The sequence below is a fragment of the Sphaerodactylus townsendi genome, linkage group LG03 (assembly GCF_021028975.2).
Source record: "Sphaerodactylus townsendi isolate TG3544 linkage group LG03, MPM_Stown_v2.3, whole genome shotgun sequence".
NCBI lineage: Eukaryota > Metazoa > Chordata > Lepidosauria > Squamata > Sphaerodactylidae > Sphaerodactylus > Sphaerodactylus townsendi.
This window is the reverse complement of record NC_059427.1, coordinates 71,196,892-71,216,579: the sequence shown is the minus strand read 5'-3', so window position 1 is coordinate 71,216,579 and position 19,688 is coordinate 71,196,892. Positions and strand designations below refer to the sequence as shown.

General features: G+C 42.6%; 1 protein-coding gene across 1 annotated transcript in view; it reads right to left on the bottom strand.

Annotated features, from left to right (window-relative positions):
* Nucleotides 1-8,666: 8,666 nt before the first annotated feature.
* Nucleotides 8,667-19,688, bottom strand: part of RHOA (ras homolog family member A) — a 31,967-nt gene continuing 20,945 nt past the window's right edge. The window contains exons 2-5 of the mRNA XM_048489820.1: nucleotides 15,826-15,983; nucleotides 13,067-13,187; nucleotides 12,286-12,416; nucleotides 8,667-9,487 (exon numbers count right to left, since the gene is read on the bottom strand). Of these exons, the coding sequence (XP_048345777.1) occupies nucleotides 9,314-9,487; nucleotides 12,286-12,416; nucleotides 13,067-13,187; nucleotides 15,826-15,981 (582 nt within the window). The 5' untranslated portion in view covers nucleotides 15,982-15,983 and the 3' untranslated portion in view covers nucleotides 8,667-9,313. The remainder of the gene's footprint in view (nucleotides 9,488-12,285; nucleotides 12,417-13,066; nucleotides 13,188-15,825; nucleotides 15,984-19,688) is intronic.

Below are 19,688 nucleotides of genomic sequence, written 5' to 3'. Positions count from 1 at the left end.
CAGATGCTTGATTGCCGCTTTGTGAATCCTATTTTTTTTCTGGTCGCCTGCTGAGAGTAGAAATGATTATCCCTTATGGTGGCATTCATGCAAATTCCAGAGCAGCCCTTGGAAACCATCTCCAAAATCCACGCATCTGCCTGATAACAAATCCAGGTGTCCTGAAATGAAAGAACAACCCATTGGATACTCACCATGAAGGGGTCTTCTCCTGGGTGGTTGTAGGCCATCTTGTTTGGGTTGTTCTCTACCGTCAATCAAGGAGGCAGGAAATATACTTTGGTCACTTCACACACTGTAGGCGGTGTAGCCGTCTTGCCCCAGTGCATCTGACTCAGCCGAGGATCAGAACTCACCACAATAAGACAAGAACAATGGGCTGAACCACAAACCAAACTTGACACAATAACATGCTGAAAAGAAACAAACCTAACCTAAACAACTGACTGGAAGGGACCCGAGGCTCAAAGGAATTCCCTTCACAGGGAAATCTGAAACTCTATCTTGGAGATGTTAAATCCTTGGCCATGCACATTTTGAGCTGTATGAAACACATTACCAGAGTAAGAGCGAGAACAGGGAGGGCTAAGATGGCCTACAACCGACAGAGGAGAAGACCCCTTCCGCGGTGAGTATCCAATGGGTGGATTACTCTTGGAACCATGGTGTAGGCCATCTTGTTTAATTACTCCCTAAACAGTGACCTGTAGGGTAAGACGAGGTTCTATTAATTCCTCGATAATGTACTCCAGAGATTCTCCTTCCAAAGGAGGCCTCCTGAACAGTCCATCAGAGGGCTCTCAACCTATAGTGCCCCTCCTACCACAAAGAGAGACGGGGAGGCCTCCCAGTGGCCCACCCTACATATCTATCTCCTAGGAGACTGCGTGCTTGGACCAAGGCTGCGTTAGTGGCCGCACTCGGAGTAGAGTGGGCCGTGAATGCCACTGGAGTACCCGGTAGACAGCCATGGCCTCTGCTTGCCCTCAATGGCAGCATGCCCTAATGCTGGAACTTACTTGACCACAGAGGACATGACCCTCACACCTACCCTAGGGGAACCATGTTAATAAACAGGGACCTGCTACATTTCCTCTGATATTATTTCCTTTGCATATGAGAAAGGTCCTCAGGGACCAACACACACATATCCAGGTGGTGCCATAAATGTGTTCCCTGGGATGGGTAGGAGTTGGAGCAAAAGCTATTAGGCAGAACTTCATCTCCCTTGTCCTTGGGTGGTCTTGTCCCCAACTTAAAATATTTATTTTGTTAATAAGGATAGTGGATTGCAGAAGCTTGTTGTCTAAGTGATCCCACTGGGGGGTATGATGGGATCACTGCATGTCACCACTGGGATACAAATGACAACAGACAGAGAGCAAGGGTCATCTCTGATGGATGCCCTATTAGCCTCCCCTACTCCACGGTTTTAGTGGATCTCGAGGGATGATCAGAGACACCGCTCTTAATCCTTCTCGACGGCCGGTTCCAGATTGGTTATCCCAGGGTCACCTGTGAGCATCTGTGGCATCTGTAGACCAGTTTGACCGCATGGTTCCTTAAGACAGAACAAGGAGAAAGAAGAGCTATTCAAACAACATGACTGAGGATGTTACTAGCCTCATGTTGTCTGTCCACCACCAGGGGATTCACAGATCTTCCCTGGAAAGCATTTGGTTAAGCTGGTGCAGGGGAAGCTAATCATACCAGAGACTCTGTCACTAGATGTCATCCTAGATTACTCTACAAAGTTGGTCTCTAAGCCCAGCCTTTATAGAGCCACCCTACAACTCCAGGTGGGAGTTGTTAGACTGAAACTTGCCTCATGCTGTGTAATGCTAGTTAGTTAACTAACTGACTCAAAGGAGGAGAACTAGCATTCCTTTTAGGAATTGAGAATTGTAGTTATTACTACTCTAAAATCAGTTCTTTTGTTCTATAAATGAATAGCTGCCAAAGGTAAACTCCATTCTCTCTTGCCCCCTTTGTGAAAGATTCCAGACAAAGTCTGAAATGTATTTTTTAAAGAGTGTATGGCATATAACATATTTGAAATAAATAAACTTGTCAAAACCTCCGGTTAAAATGTTTAGTGCACCAGAATTTTTTTGATTTCACTGGGGACATCCCCATTTTCTTGGGGGGGGCTGTGGAAGTGGGAGGATACCCCCTCCACTTCTTGGTCCAACAGCACGGACTCAACAGCACAGACTCATATGGCCCTGATTAAGGTAAAGAGAGGATTGCCCTCTTAAGCCTGGGTCCCTGTTTTCCAGGTGAAGCTGCTTGGTGAAGGGAGGAACCTTGTCTTGGTGGCAACAAAGCGGAACTCTAAGGAGTAACGAGGAAGAAACTATGTTCCTGGACTTACTGGGCTGACATGGGTCACTCCGTCCAAGGCCTTGCGTCTAAGCCAGCCTGGGCTCGTCCCTTCCCGTCCCGGTGGGGAGAGGAACCTAAAGGTGGCCGACTCTGGGTGTAAACCTGGGTTTGTCTGACCTGACGAATCCCGGGGGGCATGGCTCTCTTGTTATCTCTTGTGGTTTCAACCAGGATCCTATCAAACTCCGAACCAAAGAGGGCACCCCCACGAGAACTTCAAAACTGGAAACCAACTGTCTCTAGGAATGGGTTCCTGGCCTGCCATGTGGCCAAACCAGGGGTAGGGACCTCGCGGCTCTCCAGATGTTCAGGAACTACAAGTTCCCATCAGTCTCTACCAGCATGGCCAATTGGCCATGCTTGGATAGGAAACTGGATAGAATTACGGAGTCCCTGGAACATCTGGATTAGCCGCAATTCCCTACCCCTGACTTAAAACCAAAGTGGTGTGGCGTGCCATCAGGGCAGCTGCCATTATCACGTGAAGTGGCTCAAAAGACATCTTAGGGTGTGGCATCCCACTAAAGAGGTTGCTGACAGCCATGGGGGTACCTCTTTACAGGTACCCTTTCTGGAGGACCCTGGTCCTCAGGAGGGAATGATTGTTGGGGAAGGCACTTTTGCCAGATGTGATAGTAGAAGTCTAGTCAGCCGTGCGCCCAGAGGGGCCGAGGATCCTAGAAACTATAGTGAGCCCTAATGGATCCTGTTAAGGCTGTAGGTCTTGCCTTTCTATCCAGGGGATCCCTTAGTTTTCCCCTCTGTCCCTCCAGACCCAGACCACCTGAGGTGAAGCGCCCGGCCACTGTGCCGCCTTCACCAGAGTGGGTCTTGATAAGACTGTTAAAGTGGCTCCAGGAGCCAGAGTAGAGCTTCTGAAAAAAAAAAACTGGGGGAAAACTTTTTGTTTGCCAGCAGTTCCATCCCCATTGTTCTGTTAGACACTTGCCTCCAGGCAAAGGGAAAAAATAGGAGATCTCCTCCTCTACTGGGAAAAAAAAACCGAGGGAAGGGTCCTAGGGCAACCTCTTGAATGGCTTTAGCTTGCACTGGAGGAATTTGGGTCCTCAGCCACCTCAGAATCCTGCTTTCTTCTGGCTCTGAAAAGTGCTATCCAGAGGCCAGAGATCAATCTCCCCCCCTCACTGAGGTGCTTCAAAATGGAACCCCATGGGATATTACAATGCTCCTGGTAGATGTCCCGTGGAAGCCCACTCCAACCCGGGGGGGCCGGGTCTCAAGGGACAGTGAGGGGGAACATCAAGGGACACCCCAGATAAAGCGTTCAAAGGTGTCCCCTCAGAAGGGGCTCCAATGAATAGCTGTCCTCAGCTATGAGAGGCTCTTTGTCCCCAGATCCTACTCGAGAGTAGCCAGGGCAGTTATGTGAGCTGGATCCGTAGGGTCCTGGGAAATGCTTCCCACCTGCAGAGAGAATGCAAAAGGAGTTCTGCCTGCTTATGCTTCTAGCTTGCTCCACCAGCTGTCAAGCATATAGGACAGAATTGCAGAATTCACGGATGTCCTTCCCCATTGTTAGGCCAATAAATTATAGCTTGCTGCCTCACTCAGGTTTTGCTAATGCCTAAGTGGGCTGACGCTGTGGTTTTGTGCGTTAACTCTGACAGCTGCATTTAATACTATCTGGGGATGATTAACTGGTTTCTAGCTTCCCAAACAGCAGCGCATCTTCTCCTCATAGACACTCTGTATCACTTCTCTGGAAGCTACTGCTGCCTTCAGCCTTACAGACTGGCAGAATGATACTCAGTTCACTTCTGCACTCTCCTCTAGGTGTCTCTGTTCAGTCTCCACTACACTATCGGAGATTTAGGCCTAGTGTTAACTGAAGCCTTCCTAATTTCCAGAGATTAACTTGTGAAGCTATAGCATTCCCAATAGAATTGGGATCTAAATACCTCCATAGACTCCCTCGTCCAATTTCCATGGAAGTCCTTGTATGTTATTGGGGCTTCCAGTAACTCTTTCACCTCTGTAGGGCTGGACTACTGCTCCCTCTGACCTTAATTTTTTCGGCCTAGTAACACTCTGATCTTCTGTACAAACTGGGGGTTTATCAGAGTCACCTCAGCCCGTCACAGGCTCCGTAAATCTTACTGATTCCTTCCTGAGCAGTCGAGACCTGTAATACGTTAGCTGCACCGACAAGTTCGGCCTCCTGCGTTTTAGCAACTGGCTTTGGGTCAGAATCAGCCCATTGGACCTTTTTGGTTGGGGACTGAGCGTGAGGTTTCTGAAACCTGTGACACTGATATCTGGAATGTCCTTCCTGAACAGGAGAAACAGATTATCAATCCCTTCATGTGTTGTGAGGGGGTATGTCACTGCCCTCTGAGCTATGAAGCACAGGAGGCCAGGCCAGTCCCTATCCCACTCCCTACGATGGGAATGTGGGGGATCAGGATCTAGAGCGAGGCCTTTGCCTGTAAGGGAGTGGGAGGGGGCTGGGGATGGCTGCAGCTGCTTAGAGACCTCCTCCCTGATGGAGGAACGCATTAAGATTTCCAGCCGGTGAGGGGAGAAAATGTTCAACTCCGAGCGAATGGCATCTGCCATGTTGCTTTCCCTCCCCCTCCTCTCTCCCTCTTGCCTGGAGAGTTCAGCTGGATTGGAGGCCTCTGCCACAGAGGCGTCCATCGGCTCTTCATGGCTGCAGCCGCAGCTTTCACGGCCAGATGCTCCCTGGCACCCTGTACAGGGGGCTGAGTCAGGCGTGCAGCCAACCTGCGTGCAAGAGAGAGGGCTGATGGCAAAAAAAAAGGCCCACTGGCTAGCCCCGCGGCTGCTCTGGGACCGCGTGGCTCTGTGCCCAGAGCGGCTCCCTGGCACTTGCCTGTACAGGGGAGCTGGTTGAAAGCGTCTTGTAGCGCCCGACCTCTTGGCAGCTGAGGAGAACAATGTTAGAAGAGGCCCACTGGCCCTAGCCCCACAGCTGTTCTTGGGACCCGGCCGGTCGCAGCACATCCCTCTCAGCCACACATGGCTGCTTGGGGGGGGGGGGAGGAAGCGGGGGGGAGGCTCGACTGGCAGACCTGGTCACTGCCCTCAATGTTCTCCGCTGCCGACCCGGCAGAATCCCTCACTTGTGAGGAGAAAATGAAATAGCGCCCAACGCCTATAGCACGCTGAAAAGGTAGGCTTTTGGCAGGGAAGAGGGGAAACACAAGGAGGGCAGGGGACCACCAATTCCCTAAGTTACAAAGGAAAAAAAGACTACAAACTCCTCAAGCAGACACAGTAGAAAGGAGGTTTCTAGGGGATCCAAAGGACACAAAGCCTATCAATAAGCAAAGAGCCTGTTGAATTTGCTGCACTCCCTGACGAGGCAGGACTGGGGCAAGACAGCTACGACCCGCCTACAGGAAGTGACCAAAGTATATTTCCTGCCTCCTTGATTGACGGTAGAGAACAACCCAAACAAGATGGCCTAAACCATCCAGGAGAAGGCATCCCTCTACTGGAAGATAGGAATACTCATGCTTCAGTTGGTTTGTTATCCCAGTCTGGTTTGTCTGATTTATGGAAGAATAGTTTGAAGGAAGATTTCATCTGAAAGGATTGCTGCTGCAACCAATTGGACCTTCTGCCATCTCTAGATGTCCTAGGTAAGGATCATTGCGTACAAAAGGTAAAGTTGCCCGACGGCATTTATCTGACCGAATAAATCTGGGTAGGACTTTCTTTTTGTCTTTGGTTTCCACTAACACTTTGTCCAGAGGTTCCTTAAACATGTCCCCTTAGAAAGGGAAATTGGCTATGATGGTCTTAGAGAGTGTTTCTACTTGTCATGCGCATAGCTATAGACTGCATCTGGCTCCTACCTGGCAGGCTGTGGTTCTGGAGCAAAAGATGAGGGAATCCAATGTGGTATGTGCCACATACACTGAAGCCTTCAGAATTCTGTTGGTGCTTTCCTGATACCTCGTCAGCCTGTGGAGTGAGCTGAACCAGCTTATGTGCTCATACTATGGAAGCTCTAGTGATGATGGAAGCAGTTGCTGTAGCCTTCATACCCACTGAAGTAGCCTCATGGGCTCACCTGAGAGAAAATTCAGACCTTTTGTCTACTGTGTCCTTTAGACTGCCTTCTACCAGGCCAGAGGACTGAATAGCTTGTATAGGGGCATCCACCAATGGAACCTGAAGCATCCTGTTGGCAAACTCAGGGAGTTCATACATTTTCTTGACAAATGAGCGGGATTACCTATTAGTGGTGAGCTTTACCCATTCCTTCCTAATCTGTCCTTCGAATAATTCTAGCATGGGGAAGACCATGGGTCCAGAATGCTCAGAAGGAAAGAATTCTTGTTCCCCTTAGGTCTGCCCTTGACAGTAGTTTTAGAGAGCTGGGTTCCTCTGTAGATGCAGAGCCTTGGGGGTCCAGTGCTGTTATAGACCTGGTTAGCAGGTACTAGAAGTCCTCAGGCTTAAAATATCTGTCAGCTGGTTCTGGTAGCTCTATGGCCGTCTCTTCCTCATCCTTCTCACTGTGGGATGATTGCTGTGGGTTTTTCAGGGGATCTTGCATGCATTTTCTCCCCAACCTCCATTTTACTTGCTGCATTGATAGGCCAGGCAGAAGAACCAGTGTGGACCTGAGTGTTCCTAAGGGGGATTGGGACATATGTGAGGGGGGAAGCCCTGGACCCCCAACTTCTAGTCTGATGGTAAACTTCCATTTCCTCCCTCATAGTTTGCCTCATAAGTTGAATGAGGTCTTGAGGAGAAAGATGAGTCCTGGAAGGGGTCTTACCAATGAGTAAGGTGGACTCACACACAGTCCTTTTGCTCTTGTGCCCCAGAGAGGGAGCTGTCCGGCAACAGCGAAGGAGCCACGGGGCTCATTTCCCCTACCCTTAAAATGGCGGCTGTGATCTCTGGTGGCTGTGGGGAAAGGTGCCGCTTTCTCCCTTGATCCCCTGTCACTGTGCTCCCAGCCTCTGAGTAAACCAAGACACCAGCTCCTGGGCAAGTTCCACTGCCGCTGCCATGATCTTTCGGAGCAGCAGCAGTTAAGGGGGCTTCTAGTTCACTGTTGGCGAGGAACTCATCCCATCCTCCTGTGTTGAATTTAGGTGGGAACTGCAATGTTCTAGAAAAAGTGCATCCCTCAGCAAGTCTTCTCTCCCCTAGCAACTAACTACACTAACACTGCATCTATGGCAGAAGAAGGAATAGAGGGGAGAAAGGGGGATAATTAAGAAGCAAACCAAGTGTAGAGCAGAAAGAACAGCAAAGAAGTGGAATAGCCTGCTGCTAAAGCTGCCATCCCTGTCTGAGGCAGGAAGAAAACTGAAGCTGGGCCATTTCCACAAGATGGAGACAGGATGTGATAACTGTAACCCTGCTTCATTGAGCAAAGGGCTGGGAATCACCACACACGATGTCCTCCTGCCTCATTGGGAGAACTGACAAATACCCATGTCATCACCATAATATTGTTTGGAACATGTGGCTGCTTTCCTGAAACTGTGTTATGATTATTCTTTGTAGTATAGGCAAGCGTCAGCTTGGTACTATGAACATGGCTCTTTTAGGCTTGTTTAGAAATCCTGCTAAGGAAGGCAGCTGTTATGCTACCAGCATTGAATTTTTTCTCATAACTGAAAGGCGAGCCACTAGACATAGTGAGCAACTTCTCTTTCTGTATTTAATAGCTGGGCTTTTTCACTCTTTAGTCATTGCTGTTGGACAGCACTCTGCTGTGGACAGACATAGTTAAGTGAAGTGTATTGTTTTTATATTGTATTCACGCCTCAGGGCAGGTTTATAGTCTCAGAATCCTGCACAGTAAGGAACACAAACACCAGAATACAGGGAACTTAGAAAACTGCCTTTATTCTATTAGTTATTGGAAACAGGAAATACAGAAGAGAGTTTAGTTTGCTGCAGAAAGACAGCAAAGAAGTCTCTAAGCAGGATGGGAATTTGGCCAGCAGATGGTAAGAAGAGGTTGCATTTTCAGACTGGAGCTGGATCCAACAGGGGTTAACTTAAAGCTTCCAAAACATTCCCTTACAGTCAAGGTAACAGCTGCTTTTCCCTTGCTCCTGGAAGAGGTATAAGATGAGCTTTCTGGGCACGGTTAAGTAATACAAATGAACTGGACAATTACAAATGGGAGGAGAGGGGGCATCACTCTCCATCTTGATTTCCATTTGTAAATACACTCTTAAAAACCTAGAACACCTATACGCCAGAAGTTACAAGTAAACGGTATTAGGGAAATCCAATTATACAAAGAATACCTACATCTAGGCTGGGGTATATAGATTTATTTTTGGTAACATACATTTAAGTGGCACTAATTACACAGTAACTATAAGGTAACTAACATGAAACCACAGAACTGTCACTTTCCATAGCTGGATGGGACTTTGGTCATTTCAGAGTGATCACATTTTTCAACTACCAATTTATACTTCAGAGCCTTGGAGAGGGGGCAGAAAGAAGGTCAAGCTTTCCTCTATGTGAAAACACTGAAGTTACTCAGGGCCTCATCTGCAGCCATGTCTGTTGCATCTGGATAGGCTAGAACATGTTAGTTATGAAGTAGTTACAGCCCAATTCTCAGTGTTACCAGCTTTTATCCCCATTTCTAAAAAAAGCAAGAAATTAGAGAATTTTCTTCAATTAGCGCCTGGCATATCTTGCAAGTGCAGAGAAAGATTTGTTAAAGGAATGTTGAAGTTAACCCTTGTGTGCACAGATGTATTTGATGCAGACCATTATAAAAAAATCATGGTTGGCTTCTAAATACTGGTAGCAAGACTCAATTTTAAATCTCTTAAGTAAATTATAGATAAATGAAAAAAGGCTGGTAATCATACACTAAGATTAATAAACAGCACTTCAAAAATGTATTGAGTGCAGGGCGCTGCTTCAGCCATCTTCCACTGGCTGTGCTTTACAAGAGAAGGCACCCAGATTTTTTCTTGCCACGCCGGGCTTGTAAAGCAGCTCTAGTGGCCATTTCAAAAACTTCCCTCACACCGTCTTTGGTCTTTGCACTGCACTCCATGTATCCAAAAGCACCAATGCGGTTTGCCATATCCCTGCCCTCTTCTGGTTTGACTGGTTCCTGTACAAACACAAGAATAGCTCATTATCAGGGCTGAACAGGAAATCAGGTTAATTTCTTTTTGCATTGTCTCTATTCAGATACAAACAGCTTATTCTGCTACAAATATGAATGGAACAAGTTTTTAGCAATGGATTTCTAGCCACGGGAGTCCTCCTATAGTTGAAGGGGAACACTTAATAGAATATTACCAGTAGGCTTGATAGGACTGTATGAACAACAATGCCCACCAAGAGTTTGAATCTTAAACCAACAATATTTCCCACTCACATTAAACAGAAAATAACAAAATTCTTTTGGGTGCTGTGTGGTTTCCGGGCTGTATGGCCATGTTCTAGCAGCATTCTCTCCTGACGTTTCGCCTGCATCTGTGGCTGGCATCTTCAGATGATCCTCTGAAGATGCCAGCCACAGATGCAGGCGAAACGTCAGGAGAGAATGCTGCTAGAACATGGCCATACAGCCCGGAAACTGCACAGCACCCAAGTGATTCCGGTTGTGAAAGCCTTCGACAATACAATAAAATTCTTAATTATGAATGAATAATGCAAGACACAAGAAAAACAGGGTGAGCTGGTTACTGCCACACTTACGGAGTTTACTGTTGACACTGCTGTGCAGTTGTTATAGACGTTTTGAGCTGAGTATTATGCTGTTGATTATTTTAATGGATTCTGAAGTCTAAACATGGAAGTCACAATTTAAACCCCAAGTCACATAATGGAAAAGAGTAATTTCTCCATACTGTAAGGTGTTAGACAATAAACCTATTGCCTACCAAGCTTCCTCATAATAAACAAAGCCTACAGGTTTCAATGTATAGTTAACAACATCTGCCCACTTGAGGACTGAAAAGCTATGATCTATTTTTTCCAGGTATAATCGGAGTAGCTAGGAAATCTTATTGCCATTTTGGAAATATCATGCTTGCCTTGGTAACAACAATATGTGAAGGCAGTCAGAGAAACTTGAATGGAGACCAAATGGAACAGGCGTGGTTTATTATTTCTTATGACTATTTCAGTTCCAAAGCTTCAGCACCATATTATGCTATAATTCCATCTTAGAACACTATTCATCAAGTAATCCTTTTCCTAGAATGATGCGGGGTTGATCATAAAAACTATATATCACAATACTAATTTACAAGAATAGCCCCTTCTTGAGCAGCAACTGTACCACTGTGGTTAACAGATTAACGTACTTTTAAGCCAGGAGACAGAGTGACAGTTGCAATACCCCAGTACAATGCTTACTCAGTTCTCCATTATTTGAAAGAAGGTGAGGAAATCAGCCTTCTCCCACCAAAGGCCAAAAAAATCCTGAGAGTTCTAAGACTGTGAGGAGGGGCCATCAGGGACCAAACAGCATCATGTTTTCCAAGCTAAGGAATACGTTATGACAGATAGGATGTGGTGGCAAGGGAAGAAAAGAAAGGAAGGGCATGAGATACAGAAGAGATAAATAGCCAGCCCTGAAACACATCTGCATTGCTGCCTTATCAGTGTTATGGGTTTGAGTTGCCAAAAAGCGTAACAGAAAGCTGCTAAATCTATTTCCTGTTTCTAATTAGGACTGTCAGCCCAAAGCTCTCCTGCATTCTCTACCTATTTTCTGACAAGACACAGCTACAAGAGAGATTCTTTCTTCAAGGCCCTGTATTATAGAGAAAATTCATCTAGATGTTTCAACATAGATTACAAGCGTTTCACTGCATAGGCTTTTAAGAGCCACTGTTTCATTCGTTAGGTTAAATAAATGTATCTGAAAACACAGCATTGAAGGATTGTTTGAAAGCCCTTTGATATGTAGTTATAGGGCAAAATACAGTTTATTTTTAATTTTAAAAGCTTGCAAGAACAGCCAGAGAAGGGTATAAAGTACAGGATAAAATAAAATAGGCTGGCTCCATGACAGAAGGTATTGGTACAGATTAGATTTATAAGCAATCATTTCAGCAGACAAGATGTGATCTTGAATGTAGACTTCAAAACCTTTAAATATCACATATTTATACACTGTTTTTGGACATTTTGAAACACTGTCTACTAAAGCGAGACAAGCTGCTCTTTTAAAATCCAGAAATATTCAGAAAAAGGAAATTATGTTCAAAGTACTTCAATCATTTTAAAATATTGCAAAATGCTATAATTGTTGACATGCTTAGAATTTCTAAAGCAAAGCAATCAATTTCATTGAAAATACATTTCTTTCTTTCTCTGGTGTATTAGAATAGTGAAGCTAAGCAGTAAAAAACTAATATAAGCTCACTGTGAATCACAAGCACTCCTGGGAAACATTACTAGCCTTCTAGTCTTTCTGACTTAATCCTGAGCTTGAAATCTCTTTATCCTATTTGAAGTTATTCCACCCATAAAGCTCACAGTTAAAATATAGCTAACAAATGTTAAGATTCCAGCATGATTCCAAACTAACAGAACTTCAGGTTTTAATTCCAAAGACACTCTTCTGATTGGAATTCTGAAGAATCTTAAAACAATGAACCTCTTAGCAAGTTTCTGTACAAGTAATCATGATGTTTCATTATGCTACATGCACAAAGAAGACATTTTGAAATCTCGCAGGAATGCTGGACCCCAAAAGATCACAACCGAAATAGAAGGAACCACTGCCGATACTGAAGTGTGTGCAAAAATCCACACACTTAATAAGGCAGATGCTAAAGTATTATGTAATTTTAATCTTTTATGGTTCTTATACAAATCCTGTATTAGTATTTTCTTACTAAAAGCATGAAGATTATTCCATAGTGACAAAGTAATATGTTTAAGACTTGCCTGCTTCATTTTGGCCAGTTCCCGTCTTGTATGTTCATCATTTCTCAAATCCTTCTTATTGCCTACCAGGATGATGGGTACGTTGGGGCAAAAATGTTTTACCTCTGGAGTCCACTTCTCTGGAATGTTCTCTGAAGTACAACAAAGTCAAATCAAGGTCTAACTTTCAACCAAGACTTTTCAAATATCCATATAGCATGTTTTCTTTAAAATAACCTATTCTAGAAAAATAAACTAGAAACATGCTGGTGTTCCAACACAGATAACACCAAAGTTCTCTGGTTTTGAGTAGAGGAACTACTTCTCCCTTTCCCCACATTCCTCATTACCATATAATGGCACCATTAAGACCAGAATAAAGTGTCATTTCATATTCTGTGCTTTCAAATGCACAATTATTCCTAGTTCAAGGTCTAAAAATGCAGAATTCTCTCCCACAGTTTAGACCTTATTATTTCCATCATCTTCTAAAATAGGCTGGCTCCATGACAGAACGCATTGGTACAGATGTGCCATCTGAATGTTTAGTAGGGCTGTATGTATTCTCAGTAGGGTTGGCCACGTGAAACACACTTTAAAAAGAAAATTTCCTATTTAAAAAAAAAAGGATTTAGAGTTCTATACCAACAGGGAGCTGGTATTTCCAGTGAATGTTTTCTGAAGTACAATAAAAATTGAAAAAGCACATTGAAAAAGCACATCCTGTGAAGTTGTGGCTTCCTGTAAGGTTTTATGGACAATGCAGAAGAACACGGTATAGATTTGAGTTAGATCTACTTACCTAAACTATCAGGGCTATCAATTGAAAAACACATAAGTATAACATCAGTGTCTGGGTATGAAAGAGGCCTAAGTCGATCATAGTCTTCTTGTCCTGCAGTATCCCATAAGGCCAACTCCACCTGCGAGAAGGGCAAGGGCAACAAGGCATTGGCATAAAGTTGCGTTGAGTACACCCAACAAATTTGGTCAAGATACTCTGAAAGATCTTGATCTGAAGTGTGTTCTCCCCATAAATCTCCTTTGCTTATGAATTATTTTAGAAAGAGTCCTGTTTTGTATGCCTTTCACAATGGCAAGAACAGCTGTAGGATGGAGCAGGGCCTTTTCAGCAAAGAAAGAAAGGCCTTAGACTATCCTCCTTCAGGAGTTTGAAGAACTTGTTTTTATTGATCCTCTGAATGAAACTTAAAGCCTATTTCTTTAGCACTTCAGTGATTAAAAAGAACAAGTTTAAACTTATAACTGCACTGCTTCAAAAGCATTAAGCAGATTTTTAAAAAGAGCTATAAATTGTTGTGTGATCGTTTTAACACTAAATTTGATTAATGTTATGGAGGTTTGAGACAGTCACCTGCATCTACTCCACCAAAAGCAAGATAAACTGTTTTATAAATTTCAACTCAGTTGAGAAGCTGCATCCCAGTGAATACTGACAATGACAGCAGAGTTACTCAGCAATGGTATGCAATGTTATTCTCCCTCTCCAACCCCATGCTTGCTGCAGCATTTAAAAGTCTGAAGTGGAGACTTTTTAGTGGTGTGCCCACCCTCCTTTTCTCAATCCTGCAGCAGCAATGCAGAGAAAAGGAATGGTTTGGGTCACTGCAACTAAAATATGCCTTTTTAGTTTAGTGTGACTATGTTTAACTGTTTTATAAAACTTTGTGTGTCATTCTGGAGAACAGTAAATAATAAGGTATACATGGCATCAGAAACTCAAACACAGAACCAAAGAAACTACAAGCTATCCTTAAATCTGCTTTTCAAAACTTCTCATTTCCTGTCCAAAAATTCAATTTAAAGAATTCCTTTAAAACTTTTATCATATTCAGGGCCACTGGCATCCTGATATAGGTCATGCGGTTAGTAGAATTAACATTTTAAATAATCCATATGGATGTGATCATTTTTCTGAAAGCAGAAAGGCCAAAAGTTCAGGGTCTTAATTTGAAATATATTTGTAAAGAAGACAGACAAAGACGAAATTAAGGGCTGTTTACTACCAAGCACAAAATTAACACACCTCAGTGGTTCATAATGGTATACCATCAAATTGATGTTTGTCTTGAGAAGCATAAAAATACTGAGTGGAGAAGAATCTGGTCCTTTATGTTTGAGAAAATCAGCAAATACATTAAAAAACTATTCCAAAATTCTTATTTTGTATTCGTATCTTTATCTACATATAAACAACTCTTGACATGAAGATTAGTATAGATTTTGCTGAATTGCCCCTACACCAAATTCTGAGATACTGGGCACACTTAGGGAGAGGAACACTCAAATAGATTGTCTTGGGCAAGAGGGAGAGCCTAGGGATGTTTCTAGATTATTAATTTTTCCATTTGTACATCAGTTCCGCATACCAGTTTACAGTGGGGAAAAATGGTCACGTGTAGCTCTAAGATACATACCTCATATTCAAAATTCACCAAACTACATAGATACAAGATATAGCTTCTAAAAGTTTCCCAAGTTGCTTTGATGAAGCAACTGCTCTTTGCTACTAATTTTTTAAGCTAGGTTGTTTATGGTACATCTATGGAAATTGTATCTAGAAGATCAATTGAAGATGCTGAGTGCTGCCTGGATAGAGGTCATCTACTATTAACCCCAGGCTGAACAGCAACTCTAGTCATTTTATATGATTCTGAAATACATTGTATCTGCCAATCAAAAACAAAATAAACTCTGCTTTATTACTGTTATAGCCTTTGTGTAAGAGAAGGCAGAACTTGGTTCACAAGCAGCGTCCATGCAAAAATCTGACAGGCAAATGTGGTCTGAAGCTGCTTCAGAAATAGATGGCATAACTTCAGTTATGAATTAACACTCACAATTTCTACATCCCTGAACCTGGCAACAGATTTTGAGGAAGTTGTTCTAATCACAATTACAGTTTACAAGCACTTCGCACACTGTGAAGCTAACTCAAACTGAGCTGTCAGAAAGCCTTACTACCAAAGATTTTAGCAAATTCTGATTAAGACCCTTACAACAGACCTAAGTACCTTGTTCTCTTTAATTTTCTTTGGTTTCATTCAAATGATAAGGGCAAACCTTGCTAACACATTCAGTTTTCCAGAGCTTCAATTTAGTGGGAGTGCCATTTACACACAGCTGGAATCAAAATTCCATTTTCACAAGCAGCAAGTACTACATTTTACATGAGAACAGGCCCTCCTCCACCTGACCCTTCAGAAGCTGCTTTTTTAGAAGGCAAAGAGAGGATGTAGGCTGCAACAGATCAAGGGAAGCAGGAAACTCCTATTCCATAAGCAGAACATCCCTTGTGGCTCTTTGGATTAGCAATCACATGCAATCACCCAGTCTGGAACATTCCTCATTATAGTTCTACTATTTTCAAGGCAAACAAGTCCTTTGTACATTTAGAACTGCACACCTGGAAAATTAAAGTTTCTAGGGTGAAAAATACAATCAAACTTCGGAGATTAAAAATAGGCAACCCTTTATTTTCGTATACTAACTTTCATGTACTATACGAAAAAGTAAATATTGTAGTGCAAGTACACTCACCTGCTTCCCATCAACTTCAATATCTGCTACATAGTTTTCAAATACTGTGGGGACATAAACTTCAGGAAACTGATCTTTACTAAATACAATGAGAAGACAAGTCTTGCCACAGGCACCATCACCCACTATAACCAGCTTTTTCCGAATGGCTGCCATATCTGCAAAAGAGAAACAATTTGATTAGCACAAGAATCTCTGCTATACTGTAACATGGGGCTCACTGAATATTAGAAAGTAAGTCATAAACCATTCAACACTAGATTTTTGTAATATGATTACTTCCAAATCAAGAGAGTCAAATCTAAGACAGAGGGCCAAAGTGAAATTTAAAACAAAGGGACAGATGCCCAGAGACCACAACCACAGCAGAAGTGGTAGAGTATCTTGCCATCCAAACTCAGCATGCCATATTTGGGCTTACTACTTGCCAAAATACATGGAGTCATCATCTCTTCTGCTTCTACTTGCTAGCTGGAGCAGCTATACCAATCTATACCATCTAATGCCATCCCATACCACTGTTTGCCTTTCCAAAACTTCTTCTCATTACACTTGAGGCTCAAAACATCCTAAATATGTGCCTAGAAATTTCATTATGGCACTTCACATTTTTGGCTGCTAGGGCTCCCAAAACTTACTCCTGGACTATAACTGGAGAAGGGGCTTAGCTACCTTTGTAAAGTTCCTCCCAACCCTTAACCACAAGGATGGGCCAATGCTTTCTAAAACAGCTATGTTCTTCCTCTGCTATGGCCAGAGACGGGAGGGACAGCTGATGTTGGCAGCAATGGTGACCAAGCTACAAAACAAAGGATATTTTAAACACAAAGCCTTTGTCTACTACCCTCCCTGGTCAAAACTGGGGAGTGACGTGGCTATTTCTGCTTTGGAAATTTCTGCCTCATTCTCACTGTTAGGTGCTCATGGCATGAGAAGGTATAGTGTAGCATTCATACTGCACTGTGTATTCCCATTAGTATATGAAGCTGAAGCTTTTCGGATGTTTCTCTTGAGAATGGTTTAGCTGAGATTCTAACAGCTCCTTGTGCGTTATGTTTTAGTAATCCCTCTGGGTCCTGCTTGATAATTTTTTTTACAGTTCTGACATTACTCAAACAGATGTTTCAGATACATTTACTCCTCCCATGCCCACCCAAAGCTTCATACTAATAACGGCTTCTTATTCTTATACCTCTCCACCTCTTACACTATGCTTTACTTTCCCCCTGTGTAGGGCCTTCACCAAAATTGCAACAGCTTCAGTTTTTGATGGAGCTGTCCAATGCAGAAGAACCTCTTCATATTAAATTTGTAATTTAATTTCAACAGGTGATTGTACTGCCAAGAGGCAAAGATGTTCTTTGGAGAGCAAGAAGCACACAGCAGTGATGAAGGAATACAATTTTATTGAAATTTCTATAATAATGAGATATCAACCAGTCACAATAATAAACTGAGAACTGGTCTGCCTTCAAATCCCAATGTGGGGAGGATACTCTCCTCCAAGTGAGAAAAGCATGAGATTTAATGGCGGGTGGGTTTTTTTTTGGGGGGGGGGCAAATTTCTCTCTTGCACTTACAACAATCTAGTTAGGATCAAACCACATGCTTCCAAAGAAGCCTTCTATTTAAATGCAAAGGCATTGGTATTTGGCATGTGTGGTCAAATACAGTTAAGGACATTGTTCCTCGTATCTTGCAAAAATAAGAACCCTATAAATCATTCTTTCAGGGTTTAATATCCATCTTGGAACTTAAAGATTTTTCAAAACTCCTTTTGTTGGATGACCTGGACAAATTGGTGATACAAGACTGCACTGTTCACGACTGCTAATGAGAAGATGGGTAAGTTCATCCAACAAATTATTACTTTTAATTGTACAGATAATTTAATATAATTGACTACTGAGACCTTAAATTCTTGTTTACTAGATTGCAATTCTACATATTTTTGTAATCCAAGCAAATAAATTATACATCTTTCCTCTTGTCCACAATTTGAATAGAACTATGATTTCTGATGAGCTACAGTATGAGCAAATAGATGACTATTTCATCTTCATCCTAATTTAAATAATTATAACTCCTGGAACAGCCACTATAGCTCTGGTTCTGAATTTGTAAGGCTGAAAAACAGGAAGTTTGAATGAACTGAAAACTGCTTTCTAATTTGTGTTTCTCAACTGTTTATGTTTTCAAATCTACATCAAATTAAATAAGCTGTTCAACAAGGTAGGCATTTGAGGTAAGTGAGAAACAAGGAATTAGAATCTAGTATCTGTACAGTTTTGCCATTATGTGGCTTAGAAGATCTAGAGTGGACTCCTAAATCAAATGCATACCCAGCCAGCACTGTCAAGGAACATTTTAAAGTACTTTTCCAACAGCATGTCTTAAAAGTTCTGCTGGTTTAATAGTCCAGTTAAAGGCAACAATACTGCTATCATTAATACCTTTGAATCATAGCAATTTGCTGTGAGATTAATTGGGTATACTAGTGTTTGTAAAATACTGTATTAAATAATTGCACTCATGCAAAGATTAGAGAAATTGCCATTTAGGATTAAAGAAACACACTGGGCTTCCCCCCACAAAAGGAAAGTAATGGGTAACACAAACTTGAATACAGAAATAGACATGAAGTAATTTTGTTTTGCTTTAGTATCTGCTACTTCTTGGCTGACAGACAAGTTCACATAGCGCACTAAGGATCTGTCTCTACTTGCTTGTGTGATTGGCACTAGGCTCTGTTTAACCTAAAGAAATTGACTGGGAATCAACATCAAGCAGTACTTTAAGAGGGTACAGAATTGATAGACATAACTTCATTTACTCCTCCAAAAATCTGTTACGTGCTTGGCATCTTGACTAAGAAGGTACAGTCATCTGATCTGTAAACTGCTGCTAGTAAAAACATGTCTTCATACAGATCACATAGAAGTGACTGGCATACTGTGGGCTTCTTACTTAGAGCATCTTACTGAGTCTAAGATATTTCACCAAAATACAAGATGTTAACAGGAGCACTCTCATGCCTTCAAGCTGTCAACTCACACAAGAAAATCGAATCAATGGCACAGTCAGCCCTGAAAATTAAACAATATGCCATGCTTAGAGTTCAATGAAATACTTTCCCACTAAGCACTCAGAAGATTTGCATTGTACACCAATACCTGAAAGCCTACAAAGAACCCAAGCAAGACAGAGTTAAAGGAAACTATAACTGGCTACCTCTTTCTCTGATGCTTTTAAAGACAAAAATTTAAAAAAAGGAGAGCCACACTGTGCTGGAGGGGGTTGCCTGCTGCTGAATGAACATGGTCATAGCTGGGGGTGGGGGAGCTACTAGATCCTGGCCTTTGAAAATTGTTTGGAAACTTTTGGTCTAAAGTATATTGGCCAGGCTACTGTCAAGGGTTGGTTACTGGGACCATATTGCACTTCTGTTGAAAAGATGTGCACTGGCTACCCATTTGTTTCCAGGCACAATTTAAAGAACTTTACCTTTAAGGGCCTAAACAGCTTAAGGGCGGAGGATACTCCTTCTGCACTATCCAGCCCACCAGTTAAGACTTGCTTCTCAATCCCTGTGGGAACTAAAGATGACATTTTTTGTAGTACCTTGCCTTTGGAATTCTTTTTCCATTGACGTTCTTATCTTTAAGGACCTAAACAGCTTAATTTACTTACTTTCAGGCAACATGCTAACCACACCCTTTTACCTAGACTCTTAATCAGTGGTTTTTATTTTATCAACGTTTTAATGGTCTGCCCTATTTTATGGAGATTTTTATGCTGTTGACGTCTGATGATTTCTGATTTTTAATGGCTTGTGTTTTATGCTGTGGCTTTTAATAGGAAGC